General features: G+C 61.1%; 2 protein-coding genes across 8 annotated transcripts; one reads left to right on the forward strand and one right to left on the reverse strand.

Annotated features, from left to right (window-relative positions):
• The first annotated feature begins 6 nt into the window (after positions 1-6).
• Positions 7-10,914, forward strand: ZNF142 (zinc finger protein 142). Of its 5 annotated transcripts, none has more exons than XM_052792055.1 (9): positions 8-246; positions 568-895; positions 1,499-2,137; positions 2,377-2,640; positions 3,131-3,943; positions 4,182-4,359; positions 5,050-8,284; positions 9,798-9,903; positions 10,282-10,914. In XM_052792055.1, the coding sequence occupies exons 2-9, from the start codon at positions 613-615 to the stop codon at positions 10,779-10,781; spliced, it is 6,018 nt and encodes a 2,005-aa protein (XP_052648015.1). In that variant the 5' UTR covers positions 8-246; positions 568-612; the 3' UTR covers positions 10,782-10,914. The 5 variants fall into 5 exon arrangements, with proteins under 5 accessions (XP_052648014.1, XP_052648015.1, XP_052648016.1 ...); XM_052792056.1 differs by having other exon boundaries at positions 35-93; XM_052792057.1 differs by having other exon boundaries at positions 91-203.
• On the reverse strand, positions 10,894-22,163 carry PLCD4 (phospholipase C delta 4). 3 transcript variants are annotated; one of them, XM_052792065.1, is made up of 17 exons: positions 21,330-21,451; positions 20,998-21,137; positions 18,565-18,617; positions 18,045-18,203; positions 17,340-17,568; positions 16,970-17,099; positions 16,151-16,382; positions 15,543-15,744; positions 15,065-15,209; positions 14,435-14,587; positions 13,928-14,068; positions 13,415-13,571; positions 12,822-12,938; positions 12,354-12,532; positions 12,053-12,188; positions 11,810-11,959; positions 10,894-11,679 (listed from the first exon to the last, which is right to left on the reverse strand). In XM_052792065.1, exons 3-17 carry the CDS (start codon positions 18,587-18,589, stop codon positions 11,573-11,575), a joined length of 2,262 nt encoding a protein of 753 aa, XP_052648025.1. In that variant the 5' UTR covers positions 18,590-18,617; positions 20,998-21,137; positions 21,330-21,451; the 3' UTR covers positions 10,894-11,572. The 3 variants fall into 3 exon arrangements, with proteins under 3 accessions (XP_052648025.1, XP_052648026.1, XP_052648024.1); XM_052792066.1 differs by lacking the exons at positions 20,998-21,137; positions 21,330-21,451 and adding an exon at positions 22,090-22,163; XM_052792064.1 differs by lacking the exon at positions 20,998-21,137 and having other exon boundaries at positions 21,330-21,431.
• Between the last annotated feature and the right edge of the window lie 53 nt (positions 22,164-22,216).

Genomic DNA, 22,216 nt, shown 5'->3' on the forward strand with positions numbered 1-22,216 from the left:
CGCCGCTTCCGGCCGGCTGCCGGCTCGCACCATAGAGCGGAGCCGGGGCGGTCGGCGGGGCAGAGCAGAGCGGCCGCGCGAGCCGCACAAAGGGTGACGCTCCCTCCCGCCCGGCGCGCACCACCGAGATGTGCCAGGGCAGGAGGCACCGGGGCCCGGTTTGAGTCCCCGGCCCGGGACAACGGGGACAGGCCGGGGCTGCGGTGCGAGGGGGCTCGGACGGCCGCGGCCGTGTGGGGACTCGCGGTGGGCACCTCCTCGCTGGAGGCTGGGCCCAGGTCTGGGGGTTGGGCTCGGGCTGGGGCCCACCTGGGCTCGGGGAGCAAGCCCTGGCTGTTGGGGTCAGGGAGAGGCCCCCCGAGTTTGGGGAGGATACAGGGGTCCTTGCACCCCATCTCCCCCGTAGCAGTGGGTTTCACCAGCAGCCTGCTTGGGGCACAGCAGAAGGGAGCCAGCTTTGAGATACCCCAGTTCATACCCCTGCCTGGGGATTGGCCCCCCCAAAATCCAGTAGGACCCCTGGGCCTCTGGGTTCTCCCTCGTTTAAAGCACTTTCTTCTGTTTCAGCGTAAGAGGCCCTCCTGCCCGGCACCAAGCCAGTGCCCGGTGGCAATGAGCGCAGAAGTGGCTGTGTCTGAGGGTCCCAGCAGGGAGATGGAGGCCCAGTGCTCAGAGCTGCTCCTGCCTACACCAGGAGAGGCAGGAGCTGTGGGAAGCCCCGGTGTGGCCGGCACCAGCCTGGCTGGGACGCCCACGCTGACCGCCAGCCAGGACTTGCTTCTGGCAGAGACGTCGATGCCTGGGGAAGGGGCTCACTCTGAAGGAAGCAACGTGGAAATATTCATCGAGGCAGTGGCTGGCAACGTGACGCTAAGCAACGCAACCAATGCCACAGGTATGGGGTGCAGGGAGGGCAGAATGGGCCCCATGGCGCTCAACGGAGGGAGAGAGGTCTGGCAAGGACCCTTGTCCCCTCCAGCTGGCACCCTGGGGACACTGCGGTGCCCTTGTGTCTCCGACCTCATATGCATCATGAGTCTGGTGTCACCATTTAGTGCAGACCTGGCATGAGCTGGGTGTGTGGATGGGGAGGGGTGGCTGTGGGAGTTGCGTACCAGGTGAGGGGGTTGCTCCAGGCTGTCAGTAGGGACCAGGTGCAGATCTCCACCCTGGACTGCCGCCTCCAACATGCTTCTCACTCGGGTCCAGTGTGGGCACATCCTGCTAGGAATGGGGCTGAGCCCGTCTCCCATCTCTGCATGCCTCAAAGGTGCTAAGGGACAGAACTGGTCATTGTGGTCACCTGGGTGGTGGTGTTCCCTCTCTTATGGGAGGTGTCCTGGGATACCCCGGGTAGGGGGAGGGCTGCAGTTCTCCAAACTGTAATTTGTGGCAACAGGGGTTTATCCTCCTTGTCCAGAGCTGGAACTGAACTGCCAGTCCCAAGCTCTGGGCCTGGTGAAAGACCTTTTTAAAGTTCACCCCTCCCCCTCTGCAGAGGTGCTGGTCAAAGTGGTGGAGCTGTATTTCTGCGAGAGGTGCGGCCAGAGCTTCCCGGAGGCCTCCCTGCTTTCCCAGCACCAGTGCCTGCTGCTGGCCCCCCCAGGGCACCTGGAGCTCCCCGGGACACTGTTGGCTTCTGCCAGTGAGGGCCAGAGCGAGCCGAGGGGTTCAGAGCCACCTGGAGTCAGCACGCAGGAGGGCTCCATTCCTGAGCACCTGCTGTGCCCTGTCTGCCGGGAGGCGTTCACGCAGCCTGGCGAACTCAAGGAGCACTTTAAGACCCACCGTGCCCCACCAGGAGCTCTGCCTTGCCCTGAGAAGGGCTGCTGCTTTACCACGGAGGACCGCAAGCAACTGCGCGGCCACCTGCGCCGCCTGCACGGGGCCTCCCCTGTGTCCTGCACCTACCGTGCCTGCCCGCTGCTCTTCCCCAGCCGCCTGGCCATGGAGCAGCACCACCGCACCCACTTCCCCTTCCACTGCGGCCACTGTGACTTCTTCACGGCCAACGCCAAGCTCTTCTGGCAGCACAGGAAGGGCCATGCTGCGGAGCCCCCTGCTGAGGCACCTGTGACAGATGGCCACCCTGGCTCGGCCCTCCATGGCCTCGAGCAGCGCTGTGTCCTGCCATCAGGTACAGACAGGGGGGTCCAGGGCCTGTGGGTGCTCCAGAGGTTGTGTCCGTGCATCCCAGTTACAACTGGGAGGATTAGGGGGTGATGCTGTGCTGCCAGAGGGCCAGGGAGCCCTGCATTCCGTCCTCCTTGCATGGTTTGTGCCCCCCATCTCAGCCAGGAGTTTTTTTGCATGTATGTGGGTGAGGGGGCTCCCTCTTGCCTGGAGCATGATGATCTCTGTCTTTCCCCATTGAAGCAGCAGAAGAAGGGCAGGACAAGGCGGGGAATTGCCACCCTGGCTGGGAAGCCACCACAGCAGAAGCCAGGCCAGCAAAGCCCGCAGGCACTGGGGAGGGCTCCTTGGAGGGACAGAAAGCGTCAGCTGGAGAAGAGGACTCGGACAGTGGTGGGGACGAGTCGCCAGAGGAGGATGGCGAGAGCCCCTGCGAAGGCGAGGCCAAAGAGGATGGGAAGGCAGCTCCTGAGAAAGCCAGGGTGCCGCGGGCACAGCACTTCAAAGGTAGGATGTGGAGCCCTACCAGGAGCTGCTCAGGCTTTGTATTATGAACAAGCAGCACAGCCTTGAGACTGGTGGGGAAACATGGGCCAGGCTGGTGGGGCCTGGGGGTCCCTTGCCATCCAGCAGCCCCACATCTCCTGCATGTACCAGTGAATTGTTCCCCCAGCCCTCTGCGCAAGCAAATGCATCCCTTCTTTTGCCTGCCCACAACCACTGCCAGGCTCAGTCAAAAGTCTGCCGGGCTTTGGGGATCAGGAACACACGAGCAGGCCTGATTCAGGCTGCGCTTTGCCAGTGTTGAGCTGGAAAGAGCTCATCTGAACCATGCTGGTGGCTTGGGGTGGGGACAGTCCCTCTTAAGTAGATGGCCGCTGTGTGACCACATATGTGTATAAGCCCTCACCCTGGCACAGCTGGATCGGGGAGAGAACATCTGCCTGTGCTCTCCATCTCTTCCCTGCTGATGGCTCCCCATCCTCTGCTTTCACAGGGGATGTTACGGAGGGCTCTGAGTACCTCTACAAAACCCACATGTGCCCCGAATGCAAGCGGTGCTTCAAGAAACGGACGCACCTGGTGGAGCACCTCCACCTGCACTTCCCTGACCCCAGCCTGCAGTGCCCCAACTGCCACAAGTACTTCACCAGCAAAAGCAAGCTGAAAATCCACATGATGCGGGAGACAGGTGAGAAGGCCCATCGCTGCCCGCTCTGCCACTACAGCTCGGTGGAGAAGAATGCCCTCAACCGCCACATGGCCAGCATGCACGAGGACATCTCCAACTTCTACTCCGATGTTTACTCCTGCCCTGTCTGTGAGGAGAAGTTTCGGCTCAGCCAGGCCCTCAAAGAGCACTTGAAGACTCACAAAGCCGAGCCCAAGAGGCTGAGCTGCTTCCAGGGGGGCTGCAACTACTGCGCGGAGGACCGGAAGGAGTTTGTCCGTCACCTCAAGGATGCTCATGGCATCAAGGCGGTGGAGTGCAAGTACCATGCCTGCTCACTGCTCTTTGGCACAGCCGAGGCCATGGAGGCTCACCGAAAAACCCACTATGCCTTCCACTGCCAGCAGTGCGACTTCATCTGCTCCAACAAGCACGTTTTCCGCAAGCACAAGAAGCAGGGGCATCCAGGCAGTGAGCAGCTCCAGTGCAGTTTCTGCCCCTACGCCACTTTCAACCCCGTGGAATTTCACGACCACGTGGGCAAGATGCATGCCCACGAGAAGATCCACAAGTGCACTGAGTGCACCTTTGCCACTGCACACAAGAGGGTCCTCATCCGCCACATGCTGCTGCACACTGGTGGGTGTCCGCTGTGGGGGTCCCAAGAGCCGAGCTGGGATGGGCAGGGAGGGCTGGGTCAGGCTCCTGGATCCCATCACCGGCTCCGCCACTCTGGCGTCACTTGGCTGAAGCTGTGGCCTGCCCCCATCCCTCCTGTTACCCCCAGCTCCTGCTGAGCTGGTTTCTCTACAGGGGGAGACAGACCATGTTGCTTTATCCGGTTGTCATGCTGAGGGCGTTCTTGTGTTGTGTGTAGGAGAGAAGCCTCACAAGTGTGAGCTCTGCGACTTCACGTGCCGGGATGTGAGCTACCTGTCCAAGCACATGCTGACCCACTCCAACGACAAGAACTTCATGTGCACTGAGTGTGGGTACATCACCAAGTGGAAGCACTACCTGAACGTCCACATGCGCAAGCACACTGGAGATCTCCGGTATGACCCCTGGCTCCACTTGCCTGGGAGCATAATTGGTGCTCCCCAAATCCTGCTCCAGGGGTTTGCTGCTCCAGACTGCATTGTGTTCCCGACTCTCTCATGCCTGGGGGATGGCTACAGCCTGCTCTGTCTGGCATGTAAGAAATGCAGTCTTTGAGCTTGCAGGTTGTTGCCAGCATGGTGCTGTGGAGGCAAACCTATTTTTGGTGTCTCCATGCCACCAAGGAGGTCTATTACCACATCAGTGCAGCTCTGAGCTTGGGTTCACGGGCTCTGCTGATGTTTGTGGGCCAATGCCAGCTTGGGCACGTACAGGACTCTGCCAAAACATGTTTTTCACCTCTGTGTTATCACCACCTTTGGGTTCAGTCTGCCTCCAGGGATGCTGGAGGTGCTGCTGGTGTGTCATGTGTGTGGGGAGGGTGACACGGTCGCTGTATGGAATACTCAGGAAATCTATCTCCCGTCCCCAGGCTGGGGGTGTAAAGCACCAGCAGTGCCAAGGGCTGCAGCAGGGAGGAATTGCCTGTGGTAAGAGCTGCCTGGATGGCAAAGGTCAGATCTGGCAAACCAAACAGTACCCCTTCCCCATGTGTCCAGGACAGGAAAGCAGAGCTCAACGTGCCTGACAGGGCTCAGTCTGCCCTGGTTCTTCATGCTGCCTGACCAATTCTGCTTTCCCCACAGGTACCAATGCAACCAGTGCTCATACCGGTGCCACCGCGCTGACCAGCTGAGCAGCCATAAGCTGCGGCACCAGGGCAAAAGTCTGATTTGCGAGGTGTGCGGCTTCGCCTGCAAGCGCAAGTACGAGCTGCAGAAGCACATGCAGGCGAAGCACTCGCAGAACTACCAGGTGCCCATCTTCCAGTGCCAGTACTGCACCTACCAGACCAAGTACAAGCAGGCGCTGCTGAACCACGAGAACTGCAAGCACACCAAGCAGAAGGAGTTTCGCTGTGCCCTCTGTTCCTACTGCACCTTCAGCAACACCAGTCTCTTCTTCCACAAGCGCAAGATTCACGGCTACGTCCCTGGTGACAAGGACTGGCTGGAAAACTATGCCAGCAAGGAGCTGGAGATCAGCTCATCCGAGGCGCTCTTTGGCTATGAGCTTGGTGCAGCCCTGCGTGTGGATGTCAGCTCCCCCCTGGCCAGCAAGGAACAGTGGGCAAAGGCGAAGCCATCCCAGCTGGAGTCCCAGGAAGAAGAGGGCTACCAGCAAACATTCGTGGTGCCCCTCCTTGGGCAGGTTGCCGCTCCACCAGAGAGTGGCAGCGAGGTGGAGAGAGGTGTGGGTGAGGGGGAGCAGAGCTGTCCCACTGCTGGCGATGCCCTGGGAGATGACTGCGTGCGAGGAGATGCTGCTGAAGGCTCAACTGGGCTCGCTGCTTCTGGGGATGTGGCAGAGAGCTGCACCTTGCACTTGGAGGCACTGAACGTCTCGTCTGACCCCCTCCTGGAGCACTTGACTGGAGAAGCCTGTGCAGCACAGTCAGAGAGCATGGAAATGTTGACCTGCAAGGAGCCTCCTGCAACCTATGAGATGCTGGGCTCCCGGGATGACCTTGGCTTGGAGGACAATGACAATACACTCGAAGACATCCCAGACTTTGAGGAAGAGGAGGGAGAGGTACAGGAGGATGAGGCAGTGAGGCTGGAGGGCAGTGTAGCGGCAGGAGACAGCCAGGGAAAAGATGGCCTAAGACAGGCCACGGGCCACCTTGAGGGGTCATGCTCGGACCACCAGAAGCTGGTGGCAGACACCGAGATGAGAGAGACCAGCCAAGCCGAGCTGCCGGAGGCCTGGCTCAATGTGCTGAAGACAGCTGAGCAGAGCCACCCGCCTGTCCCAGAGGACGTGGCTACCCCTGGTGACAATGCCAGAGGCAGCTCGGAGTCAGTACTGAAGGCTCTGCGGAAGCAGGACAAGGAGCAGGCAGAGACGCTGGTGCTGGAGGGCAGGGTGCAGATGCTTGTGGTGCAGTCAGAGAGCCAGATCTTTAAGTGCGAGAGGTGCTCGTATATCACACGGAAGGAGAAGTCCATGTCCTTGCACTCTAAAGCCAGCTGCCAGAGCCGCCGGGCCCCGCTCGTGTGCCGTGAGTGCGGCACCAGCTTTAAGCAGCAAAGGGGGCTCAACACCCACCTTCTCAAGAAGTGCCCAGTCCTCCTGAAGAAGAACAAGATCCTCAAACCAGCTGGTCAGGAGCCACCTGGGTTGTGCCAACCTGCTGACCACCCTGGTGATAATGGTACAGAAATGGCAGAGAGCGAGAAGAGAGGCTCAGAGGAGTTTGGGCATGCTGAGAGCCCTTGGGAAGCTGAACTGTTGCCCGATAAAACGCAAGTAGCAGGCAGTCCTTTGGCTGGGCAACGGGTATCGGGCTGTCCTGCCCCTGAGAAATCCCTGCCGGGTGACAGCACAGAGGTGGCAGAAGAGCCTCCCCAGCAAGGTGATGGGGCTGAGCCAGGTGGAGCCACTTGTCCCCCCCAGCCTGGGAAACCCTCAGAGAAATACCGTCTGGAGGGAGGAAAGCTGCACTGCAACGCCTGCTCCTTCGTGTGCTCCCGTGTCTCCACCATCACCTCCCATGTGGAGGATGGGTGCCGGCGCCTGGAGCAGTTCTGGTGCTCCCTGTGCCCAGAGGCCTTCCGCTCCAGGCGGGCCCTCAAGAGCCACTGTGCCGAGAAGCACATCGTGCATCCCAAGGAGGATGTACCCCAAAGCACCGAGCTCCCTGAGGGGGACCCAGCCAGCATTGAGATGGGCCAGCCCAGTGAGCTTCCGCTGGATGTGGCCCCCCCAAAAGCCACCCTGCCCAAGAGGAGGCGTTTCTCCTGCCCCACTTGCCCCTTCACCTGCCACCAGGAACGGGCCATGAAGACGCACAAGAAGAGGGGCTGCGTGGCGCTCGGCGAGTTTCGCTGCGCCTCCTGCCCCTTCACCTCCAAGGCGGCCAAAGCCCTGCGGCTGCACCGCAAGCTGCACCGCAAACACTACAGCAAGCGGCCGCAGCTGCAGTGCCGCCAGTGCGAGTTCACCTGCAAGCAGGCCCGCTGCCTGCGGCAGCACATCCGCATCAAGCACGAGGGCGTGAAGCCGCACAAGTGCCGCTACTGCGAGTTCAGCACCACACGGCGCTACCGCCTGGAGGCCCACCAGTCCCTGCACACTGGTGTGGGGCGCATCGCCTGCGGCATCTGCAGCCAGACCTTTGGCACCAACTCCAAGCTGCGCATCCACCGCCTACGGGTGCACGAGAAGACGCCCACCCACTTCTGCCCGCTCTGTGACTACAGCAGCTACCTGCAGAATGACATCACCCGCCACGTTAACAGCTGCCACCGCGGCGAGCTCAACTTTGGCTGCTCCCGCTGTGAGGCTCGCTTCAGCTCCGAGACGGCCCTCAAGCAGCACGTCCTGCGTCGGCACGAGGAGAAGGTATCCTACGGCTGCCCACGATGCGGCTTTGTGTGCCACAGCGAGGCCACGCTCAAGTGCCACGTGCAGAAGCAGCACCCGCACCTGGAGTGCAGCACCTGCAAGGAGACCTTTGCCACCCGGGAGGCTCTGGATGAGCACAAGACGCAGCATTTCAGCCACCGCTGTGAGCTGTGCAGCTTTGCAGCCAAGGAGCGGCAGCAGCTGGTGCGGCATTACGTGGAGAGCCATGAGCCAGCCGCCCCCCAGGACAAACCCCTGCGGTGTCCCTTCTGCGACTTTGCCTGCCGCCACCAGCTCGTCTTTGACCAGCACATGAAGGGCCACGGGGGCACCCGCGTGTACAAGTGCTCAGACTGCGAGTACACCACCAAGAACAGGCAGAAGATCACATGGCACATCCGCATCCACACTGGTGAGAAGCCCTACAAGTGCCACCTCTGTAAATACGCCTGCGCTGACCCCTCGCGTCTCAAGGTGAGAGCCCTGCTTGCGGATATATCCCACTGCATCTACGTAGGTTGGGGGGGATCCAGACACGGGAATTTGGGGAAGAAGAAACTACCAAGGGGAGGTTTTGTCCTTTGTCCTCTCCTGTGGCTCGTACAGGAATAGGAGGCGAGCAGATAAAAACTCATGTGAGTACAGTATGTCTGTTCCCTGCTCCCTGCTGTTGCAGATTAAGGGGAAAGGGGATTTGTAGCAAAGCAAGAAGGTGGGTGTCGTGGTTTAACCCCAGCCAGCAACTAAGCACCACCCAGCCGCTCACTCACTCCCCTCCTGATGGGATGGGGGAGAGAATAGGAAGGGTAAAAGTGAGAAAACTCATGGGTTGAGATAAAGACAGTTTAATAGGTAAAGCAGAAGCCACACATGTAAGCAAAGCAAAACAAGGAATTCATTCACTACTTCCCATTGGCAGGCAGGTGTTCAGCCATCTCCAGGAAATCAGGGCTCCATCACGCGTAACTGTTACTTGGGAAGACAAATGCCGTAACTCCGAACATCCCTCCCTTTCTTCTTGCCCCAGCTTTATATGCTGAGCATGACATCTTATGGTATGGAATATCCCTTTGGTCAGTCGGGGTCAGCTGTCCCAGCTGTGTCCCCTTCCAACTGCTTGAGCACCCCCAGCCTGCTCTCTGGTGGGGTGGTGTGAGAAGCAGAAAGGGCCTTGACTCTGTCTAGGCACTGCTCAGCAGTAACGAAAACATCTCTGTATTATCAAGGCTATTTCCAGCACAAATCCAAAATGTAGCCCCATACCAGCTACTATGAAGAAAATTAACTCTATCCCAGCCAAAACCAGTACAATGGGCAGCTGTCTGCATTCAATCCTCTTCCCGCTGACATCTCTGGTGTCCTCTGGGTGCAGCCTTGCACCATTCAAAGCCAAGTTTGGCTGCCTGCTGGCTTGCAGTGTGCTCTGTGGCACCAGTTAGACACAGTGCAGGGAAAGCTCAGCTTCCCTGCAAGCAGAGCCAGACCCTGCCCTCGTTTCTGTAGGTGATTAGCATCCTCATACATGGTAAAGGGCCTTTCCTAGAACAGGAGGGCCAGGCGTGGGGTAATGGAGGAGAAAATGGTCTGGTTTGCTAAAAGAAATATTGACTTTTCTAATGGCCAGGCTGCGGTGGAGCCATCTGGGACTGCCTGGGCAAGGCTGTGCGACGTGCTTAGCTCAGGGCTAGCTCTGTTGGGCTTGGTTTTAACCTGGACTTTGCCCTAAATACCAAACTGGGGAGAAAAGCCTGTGCCCCTCCGCAGGCTGGGGCAGAGCAAGCTCAGCAGTATGGGAGTCTCATCCTGACCCTGCTGTGGATCCCCCCTGCCCATAGTCTGTCAGGCAAGCAGGCAGCCCTCCTTGCCCCACGCATTTTGAGATGCCAGAGCTGTCTGTGAGCCCCTCAGTGGCATCCCAGAGCCCTGCACATTCCCAGGGCAGGGTACATGGCCTCATCCTGATCCTGCCTTCTTGCCCTGTGCCCAGTACCACATGCGGATCCACAAGGAGGAGCGGAAATACCTCTGCCCCGACTGCGGCTACAAGTGCAAGTGGGTGAACCAGCTCAAGTACCACATGACGAAGCACACAGGTGAGTGCTGCCCACTGGGAATGGGCTGTGGGCTACCATAGACGGTTGGGGCTGCAAGAACCTCAGCTCCATGCTGTCTTTGCTACCAGTGGCCCAGCTGGAGGTGGGGGAGGACCCGCAGCTGTCGGGGGGCAGCACGTTCTCATGTGCTGGTGGGTTGGGGACAGTCCCCCAGGGTGGGAGGGAAGGTGGGGTGGTACAGACCCCAGGTGCCATGTGGTGCCTTGGAAATGGGGGGTCTTGGGGTGCCTGCTGACTTGATGGGATGTAGGGGGGGAGTCCCTGGGGACTGCTGCTCTGTTACAGGGATGGCAAGACCTGCGGGATGGAGGGCACTGTCCCCCCATCCTGGTGCCATTCCCTTTCCTGTTGTCACAGGTCTGAAGCCATACCGCTGCGATGAGTGCGAGTACCGCACCAACCGGGCAGATGCCCTGCGGGTGCACAAGGAGACACGGCACCGAGAGGCCCGCTCCTTCATCTGCGAGCAGTGCGGCAAGGCCTTCAAGACCCGCTTCCTCCTCAAGACCCACCTGAAGAAGCACAGCGAGGAGAAGCCCTATGTCTGCAACGCCTGCGGGCGGGCTTTCCGCTGGGCAGCCGGCCTGCGCCACCATTACCTGACCCACACCAATGAGCACCCCTTCTTCTGCCGCTACTGCCCCTACAAGGCCAAGCAGAAGTTCCAGGTCATCAAACACATCCAGCGGCATCACCCTGAGCGTGGGGCCGGCGACCCCAGCCAAGGGGTGGGCAAGGACCCCAGCACGCCCACCGTCCACCTCCATGCCGTGCAGAGGGAGAGCCGGGCCAAGGGACCTGCCGGGATGGAGCAGGAAGGAGGGTGCCCTGCAGAGAAGGACGGTGCTTTGCAGTGAGGCCGAATCCTGACTGCTTTAAGGCCTCGGTGGTGCAGGCCTGCTGTGGAGATGTATGTGTGTGTATAGGCATATATGTATATGGGTTGTAAAATATGTGGCTGTATAAAAGGAATCTCTCAGCTCCTTTTAATACTGTTTCTTGGGGCTGTTTGTAGCCCTGTGTGAGCAGTGGGCCAGGAGCCCACAGGGAAAGAGGGCAAGGACAATCCCAGCTCCCTGTCTCTCCCCAGCACCACTGCACCCAGACCCAAGCCTGCCTGTCACCGAACAATTTATTAGGTTGCTTACAGAGAAGGGACATGGCGAGGGTTTGTAGGGGCCAGGGGCTGTGATGGGGCTCTATAGGGTTAGGGGGCAGTGAGGACTGACTCCTCTCCCAGCTCTGCCCAGCCCTGGGGTTTGCTCGGCTCCAGCCTTGCTCCCCTGGCTGTGGGGGACCGGCCCGTGTGGCAGAGCCAAGGGGCTGCACACAATCTGTCCTCCTGCCCGCAGCCAAGCTGTGCCCGTGGGCCAGGGCAGAATGCACATGGGGGGGTGCGGGGGGTGCAGGGGGTGCACCAGCACAGACCCCAAGCTCAGGCGTGGGAGGCAGCATCCTGAACCTGAGAAGGGGAGGTCAGTGCCTTTTCCCAGCCCTTGGAGGCCACTGCAAAGGGGGGCACAGCAGTGACGATGACACAGGGATGACACAAATGGCTCAATGAGAGGGCAATGTGGTTGGCTCCGTGGCCCCAGCCACTCGAGGCTGGCTCTATGGCTTCCATCCAGGTCCTGCTTGCCCCACGAGCTCAGTCCTGCTCAGGGCCAGGGGGCTCGGTGATGCGGATGTGGACAAAGAGAGAAGAGGGCGGGATGCTGGTGCCGTCCTTGGAGAGAAGATGGATGTGGCGGTAGCCTGCAGGGGGGACAGCAAGGCTCTGGCTGACTGCTGCCCACCACCCCGCTCTCTAGCACCCAGCTGAGCCCCAGACGCCCTTGCCGGAGCTGCCCCAGGGCCCCACCACCATCAGGCAACAGCCACTCACCAGGTTTGATGTTGGTAAAGGCTAGGGTGAACTGGCCCACGAAGTCATTCCTGGACGTCTTGTCGTAATCCTCCACCACAAAGCGGACGAGGGCCAGCTCGGGCACATGGAGCTGGAACTGGAGTGTCTCGTCCCAGCGGGGGTTAAACCCTGGGAAGGGAGAGTGGGTGCTGGGAGGGTGAGGGAGGGCAGGGATGGGCCACCTGGGCGCAGCTGGGTCCCTGGTACCACTGTGGCACTCACCATTGTTCTCGATGTACTTGGTCTCCTGGCGCGCCTGGTCTGCAGGGACCCCATGGATTTCCACACGCACCAGCGGGTCAATGACGGCTCCGTCCTTAGTGTTGGCCACTTTGGGCAGCTGCTGCCCGCTGATCACCTGCGGAAAGGGGCAGGGACCCCGTGAGCCAGAGAGCAGCTGAACCGATCTGCTGGGAGGCTGCTCAGCTCCAGCACGCTGCCCAACAGTGTCCCCACCCATCTGGGACTGACAGAGCCCCAGGACACTGTCACTGCTCCCTAGGGTCTCTCCTCGGTCCCATACCTGGATCGTCAGGGTGATGGGGCCAGGGCCCTCCCGGCTGCCAGGGTCACTGGGGTTGAAGAGAGTTTCCTCGTCCCTCATGAAGGGTGGTTTGAGCACGTAGCCGCAGCGGCCGTTCTGGCTGAAGAGCCCATCACACAGGTCCATCTCCATGCCAGCCGTCTGGAAGTTCAGAGCCACTGGGGGAAGGTGGCAGGGAAAGGGTTCAGGGCAGCTTGGAGACACCATGCCCTGCTTGGAGCTGAGAACCAGCCTGTCCCCATGGCCAGAGAGATGCGGGACGGCACAGGTGGACAAGGCACTGATGCCTGGGTATACCCAGGCTCCCCAGGGCAGAGCAAGAGCCTGCAGCCAGATCTGGCTCCAGCTGGGGTTGTAGCTGGCACCAACACGAGCGTTGATGGTGCCATTTGGCACGGGACCCAGGGCATCTCCCCAGGCCACAGCCCTGACACCCCCCAGCCATACCGATCTGGCACCCCACGTTCCACATCTCCTGGGGACTGTAGTTGGAGGAGTCAGTCCGCATCCCGCTGGGGTAGATGCGTGTCAGCTGCCAGGCATTGTGGCGAACAAACTCATTCCCTAGGGACGGAGCATGAAGGCCACTCGTGGGGTCATCCCCTGGCCTGCATAGCCACCCACAACATGTAGTGCCTCTCCATCCATCCATGCAAACATCCATCCATCCAAACATTCATCCTTTCACCCATCCATCCACCCAGTCACCTACTCATCCATCCACCCATCCATCCAAGCATCCCTCCACCCATGCCTCCATCCACCCATCCATCCATCCATCCATCCATCTACCCACCTACCCACCAATTCTCATCCCTCTCCCCTCCCAGGAACCCAGGCATCCTGCCTTGCTTTCTAAACCAATAACCCTGACTCACCCACCAGATCTAAAACCCAGGGTACAGCCCTGCTGGACCCCCCTTTCCCCTGGACAGGGAGGGAACCCCGGTGTCTGGAGGCTCTAGCCCTACACCTGAGGAAGCCACCTGCCCCCTCCACCCTGGCCCAGTCCCCTGGTGCCACTGTCCCCTCCGTCTCACCCGCGTCCCGGATAAGCTTCCTGGCCTTGGCCTCAGCAAAGGAAGAGATCTCGGAGGGCCGGGAATGGCTGCGGGCCTCCTGGAAGCCCCGGAAGGACACGCTCTTGCAGTAGATGACGCAGTCAGACAATGCCTGCGCCAGGTTCTCCTTGTCCTTCTGCAAGGCAGAGCCGTGTTGGGTCCCTACTGATGGGAGCACCATCTCCCAGGACAGGGGCTGTAGAGTCCAGGGCAGCCAAAAGCAGCTGGGGGTGTGCTGGGGGTGGAAGCACCCCCACCACAGGCAGCCTTCCTGCCAGGAATGGAGCAAGCAGGGGACCCCCAACATGGTGCTACCACAGGGACACTGGGCAAAGAGGGGTCTGGCCTGGCCAGGGGCAGAAAGGGCTGTCCCCCCTGCCTGGTGATGTCTCTGCAGTCTCTGCCTCTCCTCTCCTCACTAGGATGTCACCATGGCCCCCATGTGTCTGGGGGCTCAGCACTCCTGGCCAGTCCCCAGCCCAGGCCACCCACCTTCACCCTCCGCCTCTCCTCCTCTGCCTCTGCCCCGTTGTCATCATCGGACACATCGGGTGCCTCATCCCCCGGCCCATCCAGCATGTCCTCCAGCCGCCCGATCTTCTTCCCCTTCAGTAGGATCTTGTGCTTCAGCTCCTGCAGGGTTGGGGATGGAGAGGTAGGCACCTTGGGGTACCCATCTTCTCCATGGGACTTGCTGTTCCCCAGGCCCCGCATTGCTGGGGGCCAGCACCACCAGCTCCCTTCAGCACCCAGGAGGGGGCAGGATAGGGAGGGTCTGCTCTGCTGTCTGGCTCTGCAGGGCATGGGGAGACAACCTTGGGGACAGCTTTGGGAGCCCTGTGAACATGAGGAGACAGTATCCCCAGGGTCCCCAAGTGCTCCATCGGAGCAGGATGATGCTGGGACAGGGGTGGCCTTCCCTCTGGACAGCAGAGCCACCTCCTCACCCCACTCCCAGGCAGGACAGCGATGCCCAGCATGGCCGCGCTCTGTCCCTACCTCCGGGGATGGGAGCTGGGTGGGGACGCGCCCATTGGTGGTGGCGGTGAGGAGCTGTTCCCCCAGGATGTCCTTGAGCTGCTGGGCCAGGACCTCCTGTTGCTCCATGCTGCAGTGGTTCTCCAGGGACAGGATTACCGGGTAGTCTGAGGTCTGGGGAGCAACGTGCACAGCTGGAGATCAGCCTCGGTGGAGTTGGGGAGCTCTCACAAGGGCTTTGCCCAGGCGTGATCAGTGCCAGGATGGAGCACCTTGTGTGTCCTCATATCCCCCTGAGACCTTCATACCCCTCCAATCCCCCAGCATCCCTCATATCCCATCTCACCCCCGCATCCCCCAGGCCCCATCTCACCCCTGTACCACCAGAAGACCATGTCTGCATGAGCCCCCATCCCCTGATGTGGCACAGTGCAGGGCTGTGGGTCAGACCCCCCAGTGCTGTCCCCCAGGAAGGGACACAGCCACCTTCCTCACCCACGGTGGGGCCGGTCCTGCTGCAGCACCAGGTGTGTGAGCCCCAGCATCACTCCCCCTCCAGAGATCCATCACTGCCCCCAGATTGCAGCCACATCCCCCACCACCTGCTGCGGGCCACCCACGACACCCCGCACCCGGGGAAGGGTGCCCTACCTTGAAGGCGTACTTCCCCAGGGTGCTCACCACCTCCCGGAAGGGGATTTTGGAGGTGAAGGTGTGGCCGTGGTACACCATGGGCTCCCCGTTCGGCCCGTCCCAGCAATCCACCTCCAGGCACCGGCAGCCCCGTTTCAGAGCCCTGTGGGTGTGTGGTCACCCCTGGAACCCCACACCCAGCCAGGGTACCAGCCCCCTGCCCTCCCCTCTGGCTGTGGGTGTCACCCCTGCAGGGACGAGGGGACAACTGCCAACGGTGGAGATGCTGCTGCGTGCAGGGCAGGAAGAGCTGGGCTCAGCATCCCCAGAGTGGACCCCCTTGCTGAGCACCACATGGCACGGCCACAGGGGTGCTGGACGAGGAGGGGGCAAAGGAGCTTCTCCTCTTGGTGGGTTTGCCCCATGGAGCTGCCTGGGGCACGGCACTGGAGCAGGAGGGTGCTGGGGGGCAGCCAGGAGGCAGCAGCCCCTTTACCTGATGTAGCCCTCGATGCTGCTCTGGCCCCGGATCTGGTCCTCTATCAAGTAGGTGTTGTGGGAGGAGGAGATGAAGTAGTGGCAGAGCGGCTGGCTCATGTCCTGCCACAGCGCCCGGTGCCGGGGGTTGAAGATGGAGCCCTCCGGGGAGCAGAGGTACATGAGGAACCCGTCGGCACTCAGTGCATGGCGAGCCCGGGCTGCAGGCAGAAGGGGAGGCTCAGCAACAGCCAGGGACCCAGAGGGGACAGGATCAGGACAAACGGGGCTGCTGGTAGCTTCTGGCATCCCCAGCCTGGTGGGCACGGCTGCTGCCAGAGGCTGGAGCACAGGGATAGATGCCCTGGGGCAGAAGCCATGGGAAGGTGGGCAGCAGACCCCAAAGCCAGAGCTTGCACCCCATGGCTGGTCAACCTTCTACACCAAAATGGTCCAGGAATGGACCAAAAAAAGGGAACTGCACCAGATCACACCATGGTGAACCTTCCCCCTGCGTCCACCTGCAGCAAGATAAGGGCTGGGGATGCCCCTGCTGTCGGGTTGTGAGTCTCAGCACCCTCCTTCCCCACCGTGCAGAGTACAGCCAATACCCGGGCTGGCTCTCACCTGTCTCTGATGGTTCATACTTGTCGATGAGCTCCATGGCCAGCTCCTCTGTGCCCTCGTCCTCCAGCTGCTCTTGCTGCAGGAAATCCACCAGCTCCAGCAGTGTCAGCTTCTTCCCATCCTCGGAGAAGTCCTGGAAGAGGCTCAGCACCTCCTCACGCTGTGTAAGGGTCTTGTAGAAGAGCACGAACTCCTCCCCTTCCAGTGTCCCCGACTCCGACTTGTCGGCAGCCTGCAAAGGAGCTCACTCAGCACCTAGCTGCGGCAAAACAGGGTGTCCTGGCCACCCCATGGGGCTGTGGGGGGATTCACCCACCCCCAACAGAGGGCACAGAGACTCCACGCCAGCAGCAGTGGTAGGCATCGATCAATGCGTGAATGGATGGATGGATTGGCAGATCTCTGGTTGGGTGGACTGATAGATGGATGGGTCCATGGATGGAGAGATGGACAAACAGGTGGAGGGATGGATGGATGGATGGATGGTTACATGGATGGATGTATGGACAGCTTGCTGGCTGATTGGGTTCTTGGATAAATAAACAGATGGCTGGTTAGCTGGGTGGACAGATAAGCAGCTGGATGGACAAATGAAGGGGAGGGAGGAACAGCTAGCTGCCTTGGCTGGTTGGGTTGGCAGATAAATGAACAAATGGATGTTTGTCTGAGGAAACAGGTAGTTGGGTGAACAAAGAAATGGATAGATGGAAGGATGGATGGATGGATGGATGGATGGATGGATGGATGGACAGAAGAGGTGTTGTGCAGCTTGTTCCAGCCCCTCCAGCCCCTCCCCAGCCCCTCAGGTGCAGTGCCTACCTGGAAGAGCCGCAGGGCATGATCCTCATTCATGTCGACATTCATCATCTTGAGTAGACGCTGCACCTCCTTGAAGTTCATGCGCCCATCCTTATTCTTGTCGGCTTTCTGGAACCAGTCACGAATCCACGTGCGAGAAACCAGGGCAGATGTTAAGGGAAAGGACCTTGGCTAAGAGAGATGGAGCTGGGGAGCATCAGAGGGCCTCTTTTCCTTTTTCTGTGGGCTCTCCCTGCCCTGGTGCAGATGGTGAGACCCAGAAGAGCTAAGCACACTCTGGGGCAAGGCTGGAGATGCAGGGCCTGGGGGATGGCCAGAGACGGGGAAGGACTGAGTGTGGAGGGCAAAGTGGTACCCGCAGGAAGGATATTGGTCTATCTTCTCCCTTTGGTCCATGCTGGTGGCCACTTCAATGAGCTGGCGCAGGCCCTGGACCCAGCACTGCGCCTCCTCTGCCGAGCCGGCAATGAGGTCCAGGTTGCCCCGGCGGCCATAGAAGACAATGGTGAAGCAGCGCTCGGGGGGAAACTCGTCAGCCAGGCTCTGCAGCACCTCCGACTGGTGCCCTTCCCGTACCGTCTCCACATCGCTGATGGAGACTGGGGCAGAGGGAGGAGAGGCCTGTCTGTGGGGGACAAGGACCGCAGGGCAGGGGGCACTGCCCACATACAACTGTCCTTCCAGCCATCCCTTCTTCCACTCATCCATCCATTCATCCATCCACTGAGCTACTCATCCATTCATCTACCCATTGAGCTATCCATCCATCCATCCATGGAGCTACTCATCCATCTGCACCTCTGCTTGTCTGCCTACTCTTCTGCCAGCATGCCAGAGCTTCCACTTGTATCAGCCGCAATTTCTACTCAGCCTTTGTGACCTATGGGTCCTGCTGGGGGCAGGATGCTTCATGGAAAGGTGTGGTTGAGAAGAGCCCAGACATGCACACAAAGTCTCTTGAATGCCCCAGCACCCTTTGCAAGTACACCTCCAAGAATCTCCATACATTCACATCCCTGTTCACTCTGAACCCTACCGATGGTCCCATGGCCAACATACAGCAGCCGGTACTCACAAGCAGACTCAGTTTTGCCTGTCCTCTTGGACTGGTACCAGATGGTCATGCAGTCATCCTGCAGCTTGAAGTAACGCTGCTTCTTCCAGCTCTTGGACTTGACTTTGCGCATCAGTGTCCCTTGCTGCATCTGCTCCAGCGTGTCTGTGAGCTGGATGCCTGTGGGTAGCGTGGGCTGCATCACTGAGGGCAGGGGTATCCGGGCACTGTGCCCTGGTACCTTGCTCCCTCTCACTTCTGGGACCCCCTTGTAGTCCTTTGATTTGGGATGGAGGCAGGATGGACACCAAACAGACTCCCTTTGCCACAAGAGGGACAGAAGGTAATTCCCCATCCACCCTTCCCACCCGCCCTTGGCACTGCCAAGCCCAAATCCCAAAAGCCGTGATGGGCTAGGGATGCTCCAGAGTGCGGCAAGGTGAGCTCAACCCCAAGGCCAGATTTGCCCCGGTGTAAATCCGGCTGGCCCAGTGCCATGCCCGTGCCCTGCCCTGCACCTCCCCTCCGCCTGGGCACTCACGGGCGTTGCACAGCAGCGATGCCATGGCTCTGTCTCCTCCACACTGGCAGCCACTGGGGAGGGAAGAGAGAGAGTGGCTGGGGGGAGTGGGGCCGGATCCCCCCACGGCTCCGGCCGTGTCCACACGTGTGTGAGGTGCATGTGCCCCTGCCCGTGTGTGAGTGCACCTGTGCCTGTCTCCTGCTGGGTCATTGCTTTCCTTAAGTGTCAAATTCACACCCCCATGCTCAAGAAATATTTATTTGCATTACCCGGAAGCCAGAGCTCGAAAGGTGTTGGAAGAAAACAGAAAAACTTGCGAGCACAGCCGCCCCGCATCCCGGTGGGTACCAGAGCCCTGCTGCTCCCAGGTCACAGCTCCCAGGGAAGAAGTAGCCCCGGGAGCTGGGAAAAACTGCCCTGGGGGCGCCCAAGAACAGCCCCCACCGCCTGGGAAAAGGCCCCCAACCAGCAAATTTGGAAGTAAGGGAGAGGAAAGGCTGTGAGAGCAAGGACAGGGGTGCAGAGCAATGACCCTCAGCTCCCCCACCCCCTTCTCCCCAGGGAACGTCAGCACGTCGGGACCGCAACCACACTGGCAGCCGAACAGGGAGCGCGCTGCGACGAGTGGGACTATAAATACAACTGGTCTGACAATAAGGCTTTGATTAGGCTGTTAAGAATTTAATTAGACAAATCGCTGGATGTGCCTGTCACCCGGGTGCTGGAACTGGGCCCTCGAAGAGTGGATGCTGCAGCTGGTGAGCTGGGATTTGGGTGCAGGAGCGGACCCGGGGGTCCCTGGGGGTGGAGGGCTCTGTGCCACGGTGCAGGGGTGGCAGCTGTGCCCCAGGCCCCTGACTCAGCACAGGCACCGGCAGCGCAGGGCTGGGAATAGCCGGTGCCGTCAGTGTGCAGGCAGCTGCCAAGCCCGGCTGCCAGACCCTTGCAGGCTTCGGGACCAGACGGCAGCCGTCCCCTGCTCGGTGTGGGGACAGGCAGGTCAGATTCCCAGCACAGCGCTGGCTGGGGCTGTTGCCCCGCTCCTGGGGGACGTGCCAGGTGTGGGGCTGGCAGTGGCTGTTCAGCTGTCCCCAGGGCAAGTGGGGACTGCCTTTCCACGCTTTTGGGGATCTCGTGTTGCTGGAGACACGGAACGGCTGGGGTGCCATCCCAGCTGCCTCCCAGCAGTGCCCAGTGCCGCACATTCCCAGCACCGGCCCTTCTTGCAGGGCTGAGACCACAAGGACTCGCTGCAGTGCCTGCACCCTCCCACATCCGATGTGCCGGGGGGGGACTGACCCACTGGCCCAGGGCTCAGGGCACCGACACCCACAAACGGAGGGTGGTGGCTCCACACTCCTCTCGGGCCCTGCACAGTGGGTGCCCTGATGCCCGCTGGCTTGCACAGCCCCAGGAGTGCCTTGCACCCTCCCTCAGCATGCTCTCATCCCCCCTGCACCCCATGGCCTGCAGGGAACCAGTGGGGGGACAACCCCGGTCACCCATCTGCCTGGACCCTCCTGCCTCCTGGCAACACCCCGGCACAGCCGCTTTGCAGGGTCACAGCTCCAGGTGCCCACCTGCCCCATGCCCCCTGTGCTGCAGCAGGCGAGGGGATGGAGAAGGGGATGTTTTTGGGAAGCCAGCGCCAAGGGAGAGGCACTGAGGCTGGAGGAGCAGAGAGAGATGCTGGCCCGGGACAGGGATGGGCTTGGTGCCACCATTGGGTCTGTCCTCTCTGCACCCTGCCACGCATGTGTGCAAGGAGGCAGCGTGCAAGGGAGCTGCTTGCAGCCCCCAGGCCCATAACTGCGCTGAGATTTTGGAGCTAAACTGGTCTCCCCCAGTGCCAGACCTTACAGACTCCCACCATGGCTGAAGCATGCCCCAGCTGTGGAGCTGTGCCTTCCCTGCACATGCAGCAAATAAGAGATGATCCCTTCCAGTGCAAGGAGGATCCTGTGAGTGTGGACACAAGGACACATCTGTTCAGCTCTCCCTGGTGCACGAGTGATGCCCCGAGCCCAGCGCAGCCTGGCTTCACACAGCCCCCTTCACCCCCGTCTGAGTTACACTGTTGAGGGGAGCAGGACAGGAGCCAGGGGCTAGAGAAACCCAACGCTAGGGCTTCCTGCAGAGCAGCTGCCTCCTGCCAGGGACAGCCCGAGATCCTCCCAGCACACGCTGAGCCACCACAGCCTCTCTCCTGGAGGTGACAGTCCCCAAACGGAGGTGGAGGGCCAGCGGGTGTGAGCGCTCCCCAACCGCTCCAGTGCAGAGTCCTTGGGCAGAATTAAATGCCACCATGGGGGTTCCTGTGCCAGAGCAGGGAGAGATGCCCCCCGCCTCCCTGGGCACTCCCTTACTTTCTTGCACCCCAGTGTGCACACAGACTGCCCGTGTCCCGGGGCTCTGCTCAGCCCCACTGCCCCACACAGCCTTCCCACCCACCCCAGGACACGATGCAGCCCCCAGAGATGGAGCCTGACCCACGCAGGGGGGACCAGCCGGCAGCTGATGGGGTCAGAGGGGCTCGGGGGGAGTCGGACAAGGGGCTCCGGGATGGAGCAGCACAACCCGGGAGTGCGGAGCTCGGGGAACAAGTGACACCTTAAAGCAGAGGAAAGAAAACCGCCGGCACCTCTCCCCCCACCCCACGCCACGCCACGCCACGCGTGCAGCCGCTTCTGGGGCAGCGCTGCCCGACCCCGGGGGTCCCAACCGGCCCCGCCGCCCCTCTCCCGCCGCTTCCCCCGGGGAGGAGCCGGCGCCCAGCCCTGTACCCGCTCGCCGGTGCCGTGCCGTGCCGTGCCGTGCCGCTCCGCTCCGCCGGTGCTCCACCGCCTGCGGCCGCACGGGGCCGGGGCTGCCCCGGCTGCCCGCCCCTCGGCAGCGGCGGGGCGGGGAGCCCGGCCCCCCGCCCCCGCGGGACGCCCCCGGCCCCCGCACGCCCCACAGCCGCCGCCTCTCAAGGTCGCCTCGGATTAAGGTCAGGCCGCTCCCGCTGGGGGAGGGCGGGGAAGGCGGGGGGAAGGCAGTGACGGGACCGGCAGGGCTGGGAGCACCCTACAGTACCCCCCGCTTGGGGCTGAGCCCCCCATTCCCACCCTCCGGCACAGCCTGTCCTTCCTCAGAGCCGTTTGCACCCAGCACGGCCCGACCTCCCCAACCACAGGTCACAGAGGGGTCCCCACTGTGTCCCTGTCCCCTTCCCAGGACACGGTGGTCCCCAGGGCCAGGACCCTCCGGTTGGGAGAGATGCAGGACCCAAAGAGCAGGGCAGGGTTTGAGCATCCCGGGGCAAAACCTCCATGGGGATCCAAGTTGGGGCAACGCTGAGGGCAGGGACCAAAGTTCAGGTGGCCGATGCTCTAATAGAGCCGGACCCTGGGCAAGCATGGCAGCGCTTCCAAACATCTTCCAGGAAGGCAGTGAGCACTCTCCCCGGTGGGCTCCATCCAGAGCCCACTGGAGAGAGTGCTCGCTGCCTTCCTGCAAAGCAAGATGGAGCAGCACCTCCTCCCCAAAACCCCTCCGCATTACCTGCTCCAGGAGAGATGGGGTGCCGCAGAGACACGGCCAGCTCCCACCGAGAAAAGCCACGTACTCTCCCCAGCTCACATCCCCAAGCTGGCACAGCCCCCCCCTTCCTCCCGCCTGCAATAAATCC

The sequence above is a fragment of the Harpia harpyja genome, chromosome 7 (genome assembly GCF_026419915.1).
Source record: "Harpia harpyja isolate bHarHar1 chromosome 7, bHarHar1 primary haplotype, whole genome shotgun sequence".
Lineage (NCBI taxonomy): Eukaryota > Metazoa > Chordata > Aves > Accipitriformes > Accipitridae > Harpia > Harpia harpyja.

Coding starts and splice junctions, on each gene's coding strand:
- ZNF142 (XM_052792055.1), top strand. CDS start 613: ATGAGCGCAGAAGTGGCTGTGTCTGAGGGTCCCAGCAGGGAGATGGAG. Junction 896..1,498: donor CAACGCAACCAATGCCACAG/GTATGGGGTGCA, acceptor CCCCCTCTGCAG/AGGTGCTGGTCAAAGTGGTG. Junction 8,285..9,797: donor CTGACCCCTCGCGTCTCAAG/GTGAGAGCCCTG, acceptor CCCTGTGCCCAG/TACCACATGCGGATCCACAA.
- PLCD4 (XM_052792066.1), bottom strand. CDS start 18,589: ATGGCATCGCTGCTGTGCAACGCCC. Junction 15,745..16,150: donor GTATGAACCATCAGAGACAG/GTGAGAGCCAGC, acceptor TTCTGCCTGCAG/CCCGGGCTCGCCATGCACTG. Junction 14,588..15,064: donor TGGGGAAGTACGCCTTCAAG/GTAGGGCACCCT, acceptor GTTGCTCCCCAG/ACCTCAGACTACCCGGTAAT.